Source organism: Mauremys mutica, chromosome 14, assembly GCF_020497125.1.
Source record: "Mauremys mutica isolate MM-2020 ecotype Southern chromosome 14, ASM2049712v1, whole genome shotgun sequence".
Lineage (NCBI taxonomy): Eukaryota > Metazoa > Chordata > Testudines > Geoemydidae > Mauremys > Mauremys mutica.
This window is the reverse complement of record NC_059085.1, coordinates 39,919,248-39,936,726: the sequence shown is the minus strand read 5'-3', so window position 1 is coordinate 39,936,726 and position 17,479 is coordinate 39,919,248. Positions and strand designations below refer to the sequence as shown.

At 49.7% G+C, this 17,479-nt stretch overlaps 1 protein-coding gene and 1 long non-coding RNA gene across 5 annotated transcripts in view; one reads left to right on the top strand and one right to left on the bottom strand.

The window, feature by feature from the left end:
* LOC123349081 (dual specificity protein phosphatase 22-A-like) overlaps window positions 1–17,479 on the top strand; it is a 49,788-nt gene that overhangs the window by 9,333 nt on the left and 22,976 nt on the right. Inside the window, exons 2-3 of one of the 4 annotated variants that reach the window (XM_044986822.1) lie at window positions 2,039–2,124; window positions 4,665–4,747. The exons of 1 other annotated variant lie outside the window; for it this stretch is intronic. Coding sequence is in view for 1 of the 3 variants with exons in the window: in XM_044986820.1 (XP_044842755.1) it covers window positions 2,668–2,680; window positions 4,665–4,747 (96 nt within the window). In the remaining 2 variants the exon portion in view is untranslated. Of the gene's footprint in view, window positions 1–2,038; window positions 2,125–2,260; window positions 2,297–2,578; window positions 2,681–4,664; window positions 4,748–17,479 lie in introns of those variants that run through there. 2 more of the 4 variants (XM_044986823.1, XM_044986820.1) reach the window with 2 other exon arrangements.
* LOC123349082 lies at window positions 11,952–17,003 on the bottom strand. Its single transcript, XR_006573362.1, has 3 exons — window positions 16,987–17,003; window positions 15,083–15,125; window positions 11,952–12,431 (listed from the first exon to the last, which is right to left on the bottom strand). It is a non-coding gene; the product is annotated as an uncharacterized LOC123349082 (long non-coding RNA).

Sequence of the window (17,479 nt, the reverse complement as noted above, 5' to 3'; positions counted from 1 at the left end):
TTCTAGCAGAGAGGCAGGCTGCTTGATGTTCTCATTTGGATGTCATTACCCAGCATGCCCTTCCAGCTTGCAGCTGTTCTCTGGGAAGAGGCTGAGAGGCACCAGGGTGCTTTGCCTGATGACAGATCTGAACTGATTTTAATGCGTTCCTCAGGAGGGCTGGGCGAATGGGGATAATTAATTATTAGACGAACCTTTCAGAACTGCCATGCCAGCGCTGCTATGAAACATTGCCTGGATACTGTCTGTGGGCCATCTCTGGGCACCTCACAACCATTAATGTGTTTATCCTGTGAGAGAGGGCAGCATAGGCACTGGCACTTGGGGTGCTGGGGGTGCTGCAGCACCCCCTGGTTTGAAGTGGTTTCCACAATATACAAGGTTTATAGTTTGGTTCAGTGGCTCTCAGCATCCCAACGATACAAATCGTTCCAGCACCACAGGAGGGCAGTGCTATTAACCCCATTGTACAGCTGGAGAACTGAGGCACAGAGAGATCATGTGACTTGCCCATGGTCACACAGGAAGTCAGTGGCAAAGCGGGGGATTGAAGCGGGGTCTCCGAAATGGCCCACTAGTGCTCTAACCTCTAGACTCTCCTTCCTCTGTGTGTGCTTCCTTTTGCCCATCTGATGTGTGGATCTTAGGTTTCTCCACCTCACTATCACCAGACTGAGAGCCGAGCAGGGAATTTAAGCATTGTGTGCGTTAGGCAGAGATTCCATAGCAGGTTGGCTCAGTTTACAAGTAAAACAAAATATTTTTGGGTGCATTTTTAAAGGCTGGTCCTGCGAACTGTTCTGTAAGGCAGCTCACTACCCCATCCTTCCTTTATATATCCCCACCGAACCCAGCTCTGCTGTGGTGCTTCTGTGAAATCAGCTGGGTCAAGGGGGATGGAAGGGCAGATGCCACTTCATACATTTATAATTAACAGGTAAAGAATCCCAAATGTGTGTCTCTCCCTAACCCTTGTATGGTATCTATTTGAGTATATGCCTACCCCTCCAACCTCACACGCCCCTTAACGTCTTCGACTGTAAACTCCTTATGGCGGAGACTGTGGCTTCGTATGTGTTTGGACAGCTCCTAGCACAATGAGCCTGACCAAGGCTTCTGGGGGCTACCATAATATAAATATTTGAAGAATAATAATACCCAGCTGATATAATCTGCCTATTGCATTTATAGGGGACCTTAAAGAGATGTCACTCCTATGCTCAAACACACCTATAAGGAACCAGCAGTATATAGGCACTGCAATGTATAGGCACCGACGCCTTTATATTTACACTAGCATAATGTGGAGCCTGCTCTGTATCCCAGGATTTAGCCACTCAGGCCGGGTGTTTTGTATTTATTTTGTAAGCGTTGTTTTCCAGGCAGCCCTGCACTTTAAGCATGAAGTCTGGGTGTCACTGTGGGCTTGCCTTTTACGCCACAGCAGACAGCCTGAATTTCCTGGACAGGGTGACATTTTTTCCGGTGAACGTGAAGGGCTGGGTTTGGTTCTTCAGTGATTCACACACCCCTGGATTTCTCTCCCCTAGCGAGTTAGTGATCACCATGCCTGGGATGGCGTGGCTGCCACTGCAGAGCTGGTGTACTCTGCAGGAGCAGGTAGAGAGGAAACATGGGCCAGTGCATTGGGTAGCCTGGGTTTAATTCCCTGCTCCGGCAATGCCTCCCTGTGTGACCACAGCCTCTCAGTTCCCTGTCTGTGCAATGGGGATAACAGCACAGCCCTGTCTCCCGGTGGCGTTGTGAGGGTAAGTACCTGAACGGTTATGGGGTGCTTAGATACAGCAGTGATGGGTGCCTGAGAAGTACCACAGAAAGGGGGTTCTAGGTGACTGGTGTGTTTTCAATCTACTACGCCTGCCCAATGGGAAAAGCCCCTTGTAACTCAAGGATCTGATTACCTGGACTGAGGAATCCTTGCCCCCTGTTTGTATAAGAGGCGCGCTCTCTCTAAAGGTCAGGGAAGGGCTGGATGGAAGCTCCATTCTTTCCGGTTAAATGATTTCTCTTCCCCCAGTGCTGGTTTCTAAAGGTGTCCGATGTTTGGCTTTAAATGAAGCAGTGCAGCGACAGAGCAAAGAAAGACATGAAGAGAGAAGGGCTGTAAGTTTGCTTGTCAGTAGAACCTCTCCATGGAGAGACTGCAGAAACCAGAAAGGCCACAGCCAGTACGTCTACACTGCAGTCAGGAGGCGTGACTGCAGCACAGGGAGACATGCCTGAGCTAGATCAAAACTCACTCAAGTAACAATAGTATTGAAGCCTGGCAGCACAGGTGGGTTAATTCTGCCCATCCAGGACCTAGGGGATATACTTGAGTGGCCATTAGCTCAATGCTAGTGTGGGTATGTCTGCAATGTCGACTTACCCAGTGTGTGTAATGTGTAGGTGGGGGAAGCCGCAAAATGTATATTTTTAAAGAGAGAGAAAAGAAGCATTGCAAAGCTGTGAGCCATCTTAATAAAGAGAGTAGTCTGTGGTTCTGCGGGATGCAATCTGAATTGTGCCTATGTATGGCAGAGTCCCCATGCTGCTAATGGAAACTCTCCTGTGGCAGGGACCCAGACTTTCAGAGCAGAAGGAAACATGCTGTCTCTGGAGTAGCAGTGAGGTTCTGAAGGACACTGGTGCACAGCAAAGAGACAGATGCAAGTCCTGGGTGGGTGTAGGTTTGTTCTATTCCTCAGCACTTTTAATTCTCAAAGCCCTTTGACATTAACTTGTTAATCCTCACTCCTCCTCGGAGAGGTAGGTGGAGAACTAAGTATGAGTATCCCATTTAACAACGGGGGAAACTGAGGCACAGAGCAGTTGAGTGGCTTGCCCGAGGTCACAGAGGGAGTTGGTGTAAGTTCTGGGATTAGAGCCTGAGCTGCAGCATCTACACAGGTATGTTTAGGGCGCTAGTGTGAGCCCTGCCACAGCAAGTCTGTGGATCCAGGCTGGGTGGCCTGCTCCCAGATATAGTGTAGACGTAATAGACTAGGTAGTCTTTGGAGCTGTTCTCCTAGACCTGCTTGGAGTCATAGCCTGCCGTGCTGCTGGTGGGTTTATCCCTCACCCAGTGTCAGGGATGCCTGAAGGAGAGAGGCAGAGGGAACTGAAGAGGGGATGGTGATGGGGTTTGGAAAGTGTGTGGCACCACAGAACAGTCCAGCAGCCGGTGACGATGCCTGAGGCTGGGCAGGATTTGGGACACATGATATAGCCACTAGAGGGAGCAGTTTATGTCTCTCTACAGGCTAAACCTTGTTGAATGTGTGTTCCATTCTATGCATCCGAAGAAGTGAGCTGCAGCTCACGAAAGCTCATGCTAAAATAAATTTGTTAGTCTTTAAGGTGCCACAAGTACTCCTGTTTTTCTTGTTGAATTAGTGACTGCTGCCTTTAAACAGGAGAATGGGCTGTAATTCCTATGGGCTGGGCACATCTCTGTGCGTGTTTATGCCGTTCCATGGGGTCCCAGCCCTGGAAGGGAATCTAAGTCATAAGAGCACTCCAGACTTGTCAGTTTTACAGCTGGCCACAAGATGACTCGGCTCCACCAATGTGGCTCATGGAGGTATGATCTTAATGCTGAGTGCCCTGGCATGCATCTTCCAGAGTGAAAAGACGTCAAAGCAGTATGGAGAAGATGTATCTGCATCCACAGTCTCCAGAGGGCTGGGAAAGGGTGACTGTAGGATTCAGAACATCTCAAATGCTGCTTCTGTGTAAATAAGAGAATGCACAAAGCCCATGACCTTTCTCACTCTCAAAAGATTGTGGGATTGGATTGAATGATCCCGTCCCTGAATGGTCCCTCAAACACCTAGGAACCCAAGCTGGTGCTAGTAAACAGGTATGTTTCTCAGGGGGCTGATGACATTTTTCCATCAAAACTTTTTTTTGGACGGAAAATTGGATTTTCAATTAAAGTAAAATTTTCCCACACAATGTCCTCTCTCCTCAGAAGCATTTCTTTTTTTTTAATTTGTCAGAAAATCAAAACCCCCAAAACTCTGTGTGGTGTGTGTTTGTTTGTTTGGCCTGAAAATTGAGCAGTCGGTTTTGGCCATTTTCGTCCAAATATTTTTTTTTTGGCAAAGTCAAAATTTTCCACTGAAAATTTCCATGAAAACAAAACAAAACAAAATTGCATTTTTGTTGAAAGAACAGGAGTACTTGTGGCACCTTAGAGACTAACAAATTTATTTGAGCATAAGCTTTTGTGGGCTACAGCCCACTTCTTGAAGCCCACGAAAGCTTATGCTCAAATAAAGTTGTTAGTCTCTCAGGTGCCACAAGTACTCCTGTTCTTTTTGTGGATACAGACTAACATGGCTGCTACTCTGAAACCTGTCATTTTTGTTGAAATTTTCCATGGAGCTGGGGGTGGGAGGGGGCAGGGAAAGAGGAGGAAACCCGAGGTTCTGACCAGTTTTAATTTCTAATAAGATCAGAGCTATTAGCAGTGGGAAAGACCTATTGGATCATAAATTTCCTGCCCCTCCTAGTGCAGCATGTAGTCAATGTGATAGAAAAGACTAGCATGTAGACCACTACGTGTTTTAGCTGCTGCAAACGAATATTACTACTTAATGCTTTATGGGCCAGCTTTTAAAGAGAGGGTTGGGTGTTTATGAGACTTTTTCTGCCTACAGATTCTGAGGACAGAGAAAATTTGACAAAGAACAGGGTCACCCACATCCTGTCTGTGCATAACAACGCCAGACCTGTGCTGGAGGTGAGTGGGGGTGCATTCGCAGCCGCAGCCTGGGGAGATGGGAAGGAGGGAAATGTGAGAGGCGAGCATTGCTGCTATCAAGTGGGGAGAATAATGCTTCCTGTAGCTGAGACTGTGCGGCTCAGTTTGCTGATGTCTCTGAAGTGCTTTGAGATCTCTGGATGAAGCTCTGCTGCTATAATACCAGTGAGGAGGATTGCTGTGCAAAACAGAGGTGCCAGGCATAGACAGGGCCACCAGAGGGCACCCCAGCTCTGTGCAGTGTTACAAGGCTTCTTCCCGGCCAGAGAAGGAGCCATGCCTGCGGGAGGGGATGATGCAGCCATTCGTGGGTGACGCGAGTGTTCCTCCTTTGGGATCATGGCCTGTGTGCGAATAGCTTCGTACACACACAAGCTTGAATCCAGGCCTTTGTCAATTGCAGGCTTGTTCTTCTGCCAAGTGCTGCACACGGTGCAGATTGGCGTGGCCCAGGGCCACTTGGGGCACTTCTCTGTGGGCAGCCGTGTTGGGCTCAGGAACCGGGTTCATGATGGGGAGGGTGATGGGCGGGGCAGGTACTGGGTGCCTGGCTGCCGTCTGGTAGAGTTAATCCCAGACACACACTCCCCAGGCGCTGGCGATGGGAGTGGTGGGAGTTTCGGACACCAGCCCTTTGGGTGTCATTGAGATGAGAGGCCAAATCTCAGAGATCTGTGGGTATACAGGGGCGGCTCGCCCTCCTTTCCAGGGCTGGGATTCCTGGTGGGAGTAAGGTGTGGGTAGAATTGCACCGTGGAAAATAGCAGGTTAGAGTGAAAAAGTAATCCGGAGGAACCCCAGATCCCACTTAGCCAGCCCCATATCTTCAGGCCCTTCTGCAGCACCCGCTATTGTGTAAGTGCACTATTGCCCTCTAGTGGAGAGGAACACAAATGTGTGTGAACTTCGTACCCAGGCCTGCTGCTTCTGGGGGGACCATGGTTCTGCTGGATGGGGATACGTTTAGCTGACAAGATAAATCCTTCCATCTCTCGTGCCTCTCAGCTTCCTGGCCATCTGTGCTTGTGCTCCCCACGCCCCTATCTGCTAGTCACTTCCTTCCAGCGACTGTTGTTGTGATTATTTCCCTCGTGCGAGATGAGGGCCCCATTGTGCTTGGTGCTGTACACACACTTAGCCAGAGACAGTGACTGCTCAGAAGAGCTTGCAGGGCAAAACAGACAAAGGGTTGGAGGGGCAACTGAGGCACAGAGATGGAAGGTGACTTGCCAAAGGTCATCCAGCAGGTAAGTGTCAGAGCTAAGAAGAAACTCCAGGTTTCTGGAGGCCCAGTCCATTGCGCTAACCACTGGGCCATGCTTCCTCCCTGCTGGGCCACTATGCTGTTAGTCTTCCACCTCCTCTTGGGCAGGGAGTAGGCTCAGTCCATATTGCAGTGCAGGCAGGACCTTCTGCTAACCCCATGGACTGGTATGGTAACCTGAGGCTATTCTGGACAGCAGCATTGCTATTCAAATGACATCTCCTGTTCCTGGGGAAACTCCGGTGAGGGCGAAAGGTCAAAGGGCATTTTTCTGTGGGCCGTTTAATGGTGGCAATAGCAGCTCTGATGGCAGAGGTCTGGTGTCTTTGGAGTGGAAGGTTCTCGGGTTGATCCCTGCTGATGGCTATGAAGCCCTGTGTGACCAAGTGCAGTTGCGGAGGATCCTGGGATTGTCCGAGCAGCACCGAGCCTGCACTACTGGACCTTCCTCCTGCCCAGGAGGATTACAAAGAGAAACAACAGCGGGAGCATTTTCCTCGTGAAGGGCCATTGAGTAATTTGTGGGGTAAAATCAAAGATGTAGAAACGGCTGCGGGAGCAGCAGCTGCCTGGGAGCCGTCCCTGCCAGAGCACAGCCACGCCAGACGGGTGGCGAACCACAGCGAGAGCTTACAACATGTTTGAGCACGTGGGGCCAGAGGAAAAGGGGAACCGGAAAGGCATGGTGGGTTGAGCAATGTGTCAATCACAGAGCCAGGCAGGGAACCGCAAACCCCAGTGCTGTTCCCAGGCAGGCAGCAGTGCTGTCATCTTCCCTCCTCGGGCTGGGGGACCTGGCTCCAGCATGGCAGAGGAAACGGCTAGCAGAGTAGCAGTTAATCCCGGGGTGTGTGTGGGAAGAGGGGACCTGCTGGCAAGAAGCACCGAGGAGCTAGATGGTCTCCTGGGCTGGAGACTGTTTGCAGTGCGGCTTCCCTGGCTGCTGGGAAGCTGCATGTCCCAGCCAATACGTTTTTTTGGTGCAGTTGATGCTTAGTTTGTTGCTGGACTGGGTGCTCTGGCGTGAGGCCAGCAGGTACCAGGCAAGCTGCAGCTACATGGCCCTGTCAATGCGTCTCAACCACGAGCTGCAGCACCGTGTGTTATTCCAGGGCTGCTCCCAACCTGGCACTGCCAGTGCACCTCACCCCTGAGCAATGCTCTCCCCCTTCACTCTCCTCCTGCAGCCCCTGCGATTCTGACAGTCCACTGCTGTCACAGCTCTGCCAATGCACCTCACTCCCGACTTGCAGCCCCCCGTCTGTCCAGGCCTGGGCTTGCCCCCCACAACCCGCTGTGCCAATGCACCTCAGTTTCCTTCAGCTCTTTGGCAGCAGCTGCCCGTCCGTGGCAGAGCAGACACTGGTTTGCTGATGTGTACGGATGAGGAAACCACCAAACCCCTTTTCCCCAAACTAATTTGGAGTCTCTCAGTTGTGCGAGAGGCGAATTCTCACGCTATGCAAAGGGCTTATGGAAGGGCAGGGCTCCAGAGTGACGCACCACAGTGCATTACACCCAGGCCTCTCTTTCCAGCTCCTCCGGAAGTTCTTTTTGTGTGCGTGTGTGTGTGTGCGTGTGTGTGTGTGCGTGTGTGTGTGTGTGTGTGCGCGCGCAGATGCATGCAGGAACACTGAGAAGTTCTGAAAGGAAACAGCCAGCATTGGGAATCAACACTTCTGATGGCAACCAGACACCAAGGTGATGGGCACAGCATAAATATCTAGAGAGGAGAGACAGACCAGTATAACTCTGCTCCAAGGGGGACAGTAGAGGAGAGCACAAGGAAATCCCTGAGTAGCCTCCTCTGCCTCTTAAGTCTGAGAGGTGGATCCAGAATATGGCTTTTCCCATGAGAAGGCCAAGCTGAAAAGGAGCAGAGTTCTTGTCAAATGCACAGGCAGAGCAAGAGAGAGAGAGAGAGATTCCCCAGGGGTGGACTGTCTGATTGTTCTTTGGCCTAAATCTGCCAATAGATCCCAGCCAAAGACACGGCCTTCATAATCCCCACCCGTACATAAGAACATAAGAAAGGCCGTACCGGGTCAGACCAAAGGTCCATCTAGCCCAGTATCTGTCTATCGACAGTGGCCAATGCCAGGTGCCCCTGAGGGAGTGAACCTAACAGGCAATGATCAAGTGATCTCTCTCCTGCCATCCATCTCCATCCTCTGACGAACAGAGGCTAGGGACACCATTCTTACCCATCCTGGCTAATAGCCATTTATGGACTTAGCCACCATGAATTTATCCAGTCCCCTTTTAAACATTGTTATAGTCCTAGCCTTCACAACCTCCTCAGGAAGGAGTTCCACAAGTTGACTGTGCGCTGCGTGAAGAAGAACTTCCTTTTATTTGTTTTAAACCTGCTGCCTATTAATTTCATTTGGTGACCCCTAGTTCTTGTATTATGGGAATAAGTAAATAACTTTTCCTTATCCACTTTCTCAACATCACTCATGATTTTATATACCTCTATCATGTCCCCCCTTAGTCTTCTCTTTTCCAAACTGAAGAGTCCTAGCCTCTTTAATCTTTCCTCATATGGGACCCTCTCTAAACCCCTAATCATTTTAGTTGCTCTTTTCTGAACCTTTTCTAGTGCTAGAATATCTTTTTTGAGGTGAGGAGACCACATCTGTACACAGTATTCGAGATGTGGGCGTACCATGGATTTATATAAGGGCAATAATATATTCTCAGTCTTATTCTCTATCCCCTTTTTAATGATTCCTAACATCCTGTTTGCTTTTTTGACCGCCTCTGCACACTGCGTGGACATCTTCAGAGAACTATCCACGATAACTCCAAGATCTTTTTCCTGACTCGTTGTAGCTAAATTAACCCCCATCATATTGTATGTATAGTTGGGGTTATTTTTTCCAATGTGCATTACTTTACATTTATCCACATTAAATTTCATTTGCCATTTTGTTGCCCAATCACTTAGTTTTGTGAGATCTTTTTGAAGTTCTTCACAATCTGCTTTGGTCTTAACTATCTTGAGTAGTTTAGTATCATCTGCAAACTTTGCCACCTCACTGTTTACCCCTTTCTCCAGATCATTTATGAATAAATTGAATAGCAGTATTGATCGGTACAGCATGGGCCTGGGCACTGCAGGCTTCCCTTCACCTGCAGGGGCCATCTCTAAGGGTACAAAGGTGGGTAATTCAGCCTGTAGCTCATTTGAACCTTGGCCTCTTAGTGTAGAAAGCCAGCAGGGTGCTGCCCGTGAAGGTAACCTTTGAGATCTGAACAGCTGCCCCTCTAGAGACTGGACTGAGTACCACCAAACTGCTTTCCCAGAGCGACTGTGCTATCAGCTGCCTGTCTCTGCTGATGACCTGGTAGTGGAAAGCTCCATCTCCCATTCAGAGGCCCCTGCACCTCCTTCAGACAGACCATTTGTTAGGCCCAATCCATCCAAGATCTCAGCAGCAAGGAGCTCTCCATCCGGAGCTGGGTCTCAATGAACGTTTGTGCTGCTGGAGACAGGAGGACGCCCCGCGCTTGGCATTGGCTGTGCTCACTCTACGAAAGTGGCCTTGTTGAGGACCATGTCTGTGGGAGACTGTGCAGCAGCTGCCCCCGTTGTGGCTTGTTCTAGCCCCTGCATTTTCACAGCTCCACGTTCACTGATTTCTCAAATCACTAGCTATGTCTTGTCCAGCCATCACGCAGGGTGAGGGTCTTCCACAGGGCCTGAGCAGCACAGGTGAGATGAACTCATGTGGAGGAGATGCGCATCCTTGCAGAAGACCTCTGAGGTTAAGGCGAGTGAGGAACTGCTTTCCTTTTAGACTGAGAGTGTGCTACCCATAATGCCTTGAGAACACGTCTTGGTGTGTGTGTGAATGAGTGAGTGAGAGATTCCACATGTACCGGCTGACTCGATCCACTTTCCCAGCAGTGAAGTGGTCCCAGTCTCCTCCAGCGTCCCTGACCAGGCAACGAGTGGCTAGAACTGGCCCTGCTTGAACTGACAGTGGGAATGTGAATCCAGGGCCTTCAGCACTAAAAGCCTCTACTCTTGCACATATGAAGTGTGGACCCAGAGTTTTAATATGTAGGTGTTGCTTAAAACCCTTTTGAAAATGAGATTTAGGCTCCTAAATCAGAGGTTGGGATGCTGAGTGCAGCAGTGGCTGGATACCTTTAAAATCTGGGCCTAAGTCTGATGTGGACCATCCCTTTAGGAGGACTAAGTCCCACTCTTTCCTAAACAGCATGACACCAATGGAGGGGAGCTCCCCTGGCAGTGCTGCTGGTGCTGCCTGATGTGGCCGGGACAGCCCAGGCGCTCCAGGTGATGGGGATAGTCTTAGCCAGCGAGTTTAAAGCCCCATGCTACAGTGACACACTGAAGTGCTCTCCAGGCGGTGGGGATAGAGGGAGTAAGGGCCAGGTGCTTGTCCCAGTTGTGGCACAGGTTCAGATGCTGCACACTCCTTTGGCCAGCCTGCATACTAGAGTTAGGGCTGAGAAAGCCATGCAGGCTGCAGAGGGGCAGGGCGAGGGGGGTAGTGAGTCCCAGGGGAAACCTCTCCATAACTGACCAGGCAGAGCAGCTCCCGGCAGTCGGCCACTCAGTCCTGGCCCGTCCTTAAGACTGGACCCTGTTTCCTATCATGCCCTCAGCAGCATGCAGTGCAGGGGCTCTGTCCTGCTCTTGCCAATGGGAGATGTGGGTCTCAAATCCCCACGGCCCATCTGAGTCATCGCTCCCGAGAGTCACACACCCTTGGGGAGCATCAGCAACAGCATCGTCTGGGGGGCGGGTCATTGTTCATTCCCCATCCGTCATTTCCAGGTGAGGTTTGCTGGCCGTGCAAACCCACGGCCTGGCTGCAGCCAGCGCACCCCCGTCTTGCCAGAGGGCTCTGGCCTGCAGATCTCCCTGCCACTGGAGCTCAGGAGAGGCCTGAGCCTGGTACTTTATAGGTGAGCGCCTTGCACAGGCATCTCCTACATAACAAAGCATCAGAATGGCCTGGCTAAGCTGAAGACGGCCCCCGGGTAAGCCCAGGCTGGGGCGGAGAGGTTAGGCCCTGCTGAGAGACTCAAGGTGCCTCCTCTATGGGAGTGGGAGGGCGAGAAGAATAGATGAGATTAGGGGTAACAAGCGCCGCCAGCTCATTGGGTTCCAGGGACTTTGTGTGACAGGGCAGTGGGAATTCAGGCTTCTAGTGTGCACTTGCATGTCAGTCACAGTGGGATATGTGCCCTGTGGTCTCGCTGGAAATCCCACGAGCCTGGGTTCAGTGTGGGAGCAGTGCCCAGGAGGGGATTCCCATCCTGGCAGACCTGGGACGCCAGGGTCACAGGGACAGAGGCCTGAGCTACTTCATCACCAGAGCCAGGAGAGGGCAGACACAGGCGGCTCGAGGCTCGAGTTTCCTTCACAAGCCGAACAACAGACCCGGGTCCCCACATCCCGGCCGACCTGAGTTACGCGGGGGGCTGGACTCAGCCCCGCTAGGAAGAGAGGAGAGTCTCAGGGGTCTCTGGGTCTCTGCGGCGTAGCGTGAGGTACGCACAGGATGGACAGAGACCGGGGTAGTGTTACCATGAGGGCCACGTGTGCAGGGCGGGGTTGTCTCTCTGCTGGGCTCGTCCCATGTAACAGAAGTTGATGAGAGGGGCCGTGTGGGAAGGTTCTGTGGCCCGTGGTCTCATGGGCGGTGGGTATTGTTGGGATCAAGGAGACGCGGAGTCAAGAGGTTTGTTAAGCAGGCGTCCCGAGCTCTCTTGAGCTGGGTTTTTATTAGTAATTAGAACAAAGAGCATGAGATCACAGTTACTTGTAACATATTGATTGGTTCACCCATAGCCATCTCCCTTTGTGCAATATATCATAATTGGTGAAGGGGCTACGTGAGCTATTGGAGGGGCTACGTGCGCTATTGCCTAGTCTGTGCTTAATCAATAACCTGAGCATTGCTTTACCTTAAGCCAGGAGTAAATGTAATAAACATGTGTGTGGTTTGCCAGCACAGCATATTTTCACTACATCTCCCCCTTTTTGTTTTTAAGCAATTTGCAGGCATAATGAATGCTCTGTTTTGTATTAAGTCGTTGCCAAGGGCAGCCTTGGACAAATAGGCTAATAAGTGAAGGAATACACTGTAATATGCAGCAACAAAGTATTAATCCTGCAACTATAACAATAACATATGCAAACATTTGCTTTAGCCAGGATAGGTCTGGCAGCCATCCTTGTATGGTCGAACGTATCGTGCAGGTACCCAGAGCGGGCCGCTCGGTGTTGATACAGCTGCGTAACCGCGCCCCCAGGTGATTAGTGGCACAGGTTCGCTCCACTCCGGGCCAGGTAGCTGACGATAGGTTACCTTTGGAGCAGGAAGAACTTCGGTCGTCTGATAATGCCGTTGTGCCCTGGTAAAAAATTGAGAATTGAAAGGTAATAGATTTAAATGATTGAGTGTAAACAGTACTTGAGCCAGCCATTCTTCCTTTTCTGTCAGGCTGCCGGGGACAATTCCCCCTTTCTGTTTTTGCCGCAGGAGGGCAGTTTTTAATGTGCGATTAGCTCGTTCTACAATGGCTTGTCCTTGGGAATTGTATGGGATGCCAAAGGTATGCGTGATTCCCCATCGCGTGCAGAACGCTGCCATCGCTGAAGAGCAATAGGCTGGGCCGTTGTCAGTTTTTAAAGCTGATGGCTTTCCCATCACTGCAAAGGAACGAATGAGGTGATTACAGACGTGTTTGGCTTTTTCCCCTTTTTGTGGCGTTGCCCATATATAGCCAGAATAAGTGTCTATGACTACATGCAAATAGGACCAGGGAGCTAATGGTGGGAACCGAGTGACGTCCATTTGCCACAATTGGTTTGCACCTAGCCCCCGAGGATTTACCCCGATAGCGGGTCCTGCGAGGTTTCCAGTACACTCAGGGCACTGCTGAATAATCGCTTGTGCATCAGATAGTGGTATGGAAAATTGCTTGGCCAATGCCCTAGCATTTTGGTGATGTAAGGAGTGACTTTCCATAGGAGAGCAGGGGAAAGCCTTTAAGGCGTTATCAGCATAGGCATTGCCTTGTGAGATTTCTCCGGGGAAAGGCTGATGACTTCTAACATGTGCGATAAAAAATAGATGTCGTCGGTGACGTAATATCAGTTGTAGGGAAAGAAATAAACCAAGCAAATTATTATCCAAAGATGCAGTAACACAACTAGAAGCAATATTACTAACAACATTGGCAGCATACAAACTGTCTGTTATGAGGTTAACTGGTTGATCAGAAAATGTGTTAAAGGCAAGAATTAACGCAGCTAGCTCCGCACGCTGAGGAGAGCGTTGCGGTAAGGTAAACTGGGATTTCCACTGGTCATTTTTCTTCCAAGCAACCACCCCTCTGGAGGGGCCACCATCGGTGAAAATGGTAAGAGCTTCTGTTATGGGAACGGGAGATACCAAGTAGAATACTTTCAGTGGAATATGCTGAGCAACTTGGAGACGAGGATCCTTGGGAGTATGGTAAGTTACGGACCCAACATAATTGGCTAGGGCTATTTGCACCTCCTCCGAGTGCATACATGCAACTTCCCAGGTGGCGATGGGGATGGGGATAATAATGTTTACTAAATCCATGGCAAACAAGTTTAGTGCTCGATTGCGTCCTTTAGTGATTAATTGAGCAAACATTCCAGACAATGGGACGAGTGTGTTTTTGTGTGTGTGTGGTAAATACATCCACTCGAGGATAAATTCTCTCTCACTTGTATGTTGAAGTAATGCCCCCATGAATTGCTTAGTGTCCCCAAGAATGATTAAGGACGGGGGCACGTCAGGTACTGCTCTATCTACCCACCTTTCTGCCATGGCTTCGTTGACCTTATGCACTACCTCCCGTTGTTCGTTTGTTAGTGATATTATGTCTCCCGGTTGCTTTCCTAATTTTAGGGCATTAAACAGTGGAGTTAACATAGAAGTGGGAATCTTGTAATACGGTCTTATCCAATTTATGGATCCCAGAATTTGCTGTAGTACTACATATGTTAATTTTTTTGGCAAGGTAAGTTTTGGAAGTATGGGCATGGAGTATGCTGCAAGCATTTTATGACCTAAATATTGAAAAGGTTCGGATTCCTGTATTTTTTCCGGGGCTACTACCAGACCCGATTGACTTAAGATATCAGTTAACTCACTTTTCCATGTGGTGGGTAGGGGCCTACTGGCTATTAAGATATCATCCATATAATGGTATACAAGTAGCTTTTTGAACTTATTTCTGAAAGGTTGAAGAGCAGTGTTTACAAAATACTGACACATGGTAGGGCTATTTAACATGCCCTGGGGTAACACTTTCCAATGATAACGTGTTGTGGGTTGGGCATTGTTCAGGACTGGCACTGTGAATGCAAAATACTTTCTATCCTTTTCCTGTAACGGTATTGTAAAGAAACAATCCTTTAAATCAATTATTGCCACCTGGTAGTCATAAGGGATTAAATTTGGATTGGGGAGGCCACACTGCAGGGGGCCCATTGGTTCTAGTATTTTATTAATTTCCCTCAAATCGTGAAGGAGCCTCCATTTTCCTGATTTTTTCTTAATTACAAAAACAGGAGTATTGTACGGGCTTGTAGTATGCTCAATGTGTTCATCTTTCAATTGTTGCTCAACTAATTGCTGCAAAGCTTCTAATTTTTCTTTAGGTAATGGCCATTGTTCTACCCAGACTGGTTTATCAGTTTTCCACTGTAACGGAAGAGCCTGAGGCTTACTCATCTTCCAAAATCAGTTTCGCCCCTATCTGTTCTAACAAATCTCTTCCCCAAATGTTAAACTGTAAAGGCAATATGCAGGGTTGAATATATGCTATTATGGGACCTTGTTCCTGGGATTTTACCGGTAACCATTGAGAGCTCTTTTTAGATGCTTGGCTTCCTCCTACCCCAAATACCGCAGGGGCTATCTCAGAGGGCCATTTAGGTTCCCAATCCTTTTCAGCTATGACAGAAACATCCGCCCCTGTGTCCAACAAACCGGTCAGCCACTTACCTTGGAGGTTATACTTACGTTGAGGTTTGTGCAGGGATATTCGGTGTACCAACGCCGCCACCTGTGGGTGAAAGGAAGAGTCGCTGTCGCCTTCAGTACGGGTTGATCCAAAGCCTCCTGTACGTGTTACCTGTGATTTTTCTCCAGGGAGCTCATATGGCAACAGTATCATTTGTGCCCAGGAGTCCCCTCGTCTTAAAGTAAAAGGCAGGTGACTCCAATACTGAACATATATTTTTCCCTGATAATCAGCATCAATCACTCCTGGAACCACCATAATTCCTTGTTTGCTTGCTGATGACCGAGGGAGTATAATGCCCACCGTCCCTTCAGGAAGGGGCCCTTTTAATTGAGTAGGCATTAAAAGAACTTCCCCCGGTAAGAATGAGGATTTTTCTTCTTGATTATACAAATCTATTCCAGCACTGCCGGTCGTTGCCGGTTGCGCTGTAGTCAATTCTTCCGCCCCCATTGTTTTTCCAGGGCCCGGGGAGGGCCCGGTTATTGGTTTCCCTGCCCCAGTCCTGATCGACATTGATTTGCCCAATGATACCCCTTGTTGCATTTAGGACATTTTTTGGAGGGCCTACCCCCTTTCTGGGGTCTTCCTTTATGTGCTCCCCCTCCGGGTGCCCTACACTGGCTTTTAAAGTGACCCGGTTTTTTGCAATTAAAACAATTTCCCGTGGGTTTATTACCTTGTCTTATAGCCCCCGCCAAAAGAGCCATAGCATGGGTTTGACTACCGACATCTGCGCAAGCCTGAATCATGTCCGCTAAAGTGTACGAGGGGCGATGTATTATAGATTGCAGTACCTTCTTGCAATCAGCATTAGCTTGCTCATAGGCCAGTCGCCGTAAAAGCTCTGTCTGTGCCTCCTCGTTATCGACCTGCCGCTGTACTGCTTCCTTGAGCCTATCTATGAACTGCGGATACGGCTCTGTAGGCTGCTGCCGGGTGGCTGTGAAAGACCTAGTCGGTTTCCCACTTACGGGAACCCTTCTGAAAGCTCTCATAACACTAAGTTTAGTACGAATATATGTATCTGGGTCTAACTCCAACTGTCCCTCTATAGTGCTAAATTGGCCTGCTCCATAAATCTGGTCAGGCGTGGCAGCTGGGGTTGAGTATCCCACAGCAGCTAACCTAAACTCACTGTCCCACACCATATACTGGGGGGGGTCAGCACCATACGAAATAAGTCTTTCCAATCTTGTGGAGCCATAATGTAGCCATTTCCAATTCCTTCTAAGATGCCTGCCACGAAATTAGACCTGATGCCTGTCTCTGTGATAGCTTTTCTCACCTCCCTCAGTACTGTATACGGTAGTGCCGTCCACTCTCTGGCGGCATTGCCCTGTGCATCGACTCCTGCCGCTATAGGCATTAACATGGGCAACTCTCCCTCCCACTGATGTTCTTCCTCCAAACTCAATTCCCCCGTCTCACGCGCCAACGCAACCGCCGCCCGGACGCAGCCCCCACGATTCCCCCGGAAACAAGGCTGATCAGTTCCTTTATTAACGGAGGGATCCGAGGGCCGCTGCCCCGTATCCGACACCGCAGGTGCTGGTGGTAGCACCCGCGGGTACGGAGGCGGTGTCGTCAGCGCGAGAAGCGGGGCGGCAGTGAGAGACGCCTGTGGCCCCAGTTTTCCCACTGCCTCAGTACAGCGCTGCCACATGAGCAGGTGCTGTACTGCTGCTCTCGGTTTCTCAAAGAGCTGTGTTCCTATCTTTTGCCAATCTTCTTGCTGCAGGGACCCCTCTTCGGGATACCAGGGGCATTGACATTCTATTTCCTTAACAAAATCCTCTACATGCCGCAGCGTAACCGCTGGGCAACCGCTCCCCTCAATGAGCTTAAATAATTCCTTAGCATGAGCCTTTTGTGGCACTGATAAATCGCTCCCCATACTCACGAGTGGCTGTTTCCAGCGGGTGCACCTAGACTATTCCAGTCGGATGAGCAGGGGTCCTCGGGATCCGGTGTATCACGTCGGGGTCACCAGATGTTGGGATCAAGGAGACGCGGAGTCAAGAGGTTTGTTAAGCAGGCGTCCCGAGCTCTCTTGAGCTGGGTTTTTATTAGTAATTAGAACAAAGAGCATGAGATCACAGTTACTTGTAACATATTGATTGGTTCACCCATAGCCATCTCCCTTTGTGCAATATATCATAATTGGTGAAGGGGCTACGTGAGCTATTGGAGGGGCTACGTGCGCTATTGCCTAGTCTGTGCTTAATCAATAACCTGAGCATTGCTTTACCTTAAGCCAGGAGTAAATGTAATAAACATGTGTGTGGTTTGCCAGCACAGCATATTTTCACTACAGGTATAATAGGCTAAGCCTCCCCAAACCCAGGCCGTGGCCCCGCCCACGCTCTGCCACGAGGCCCCGCCCTCACTCCGCG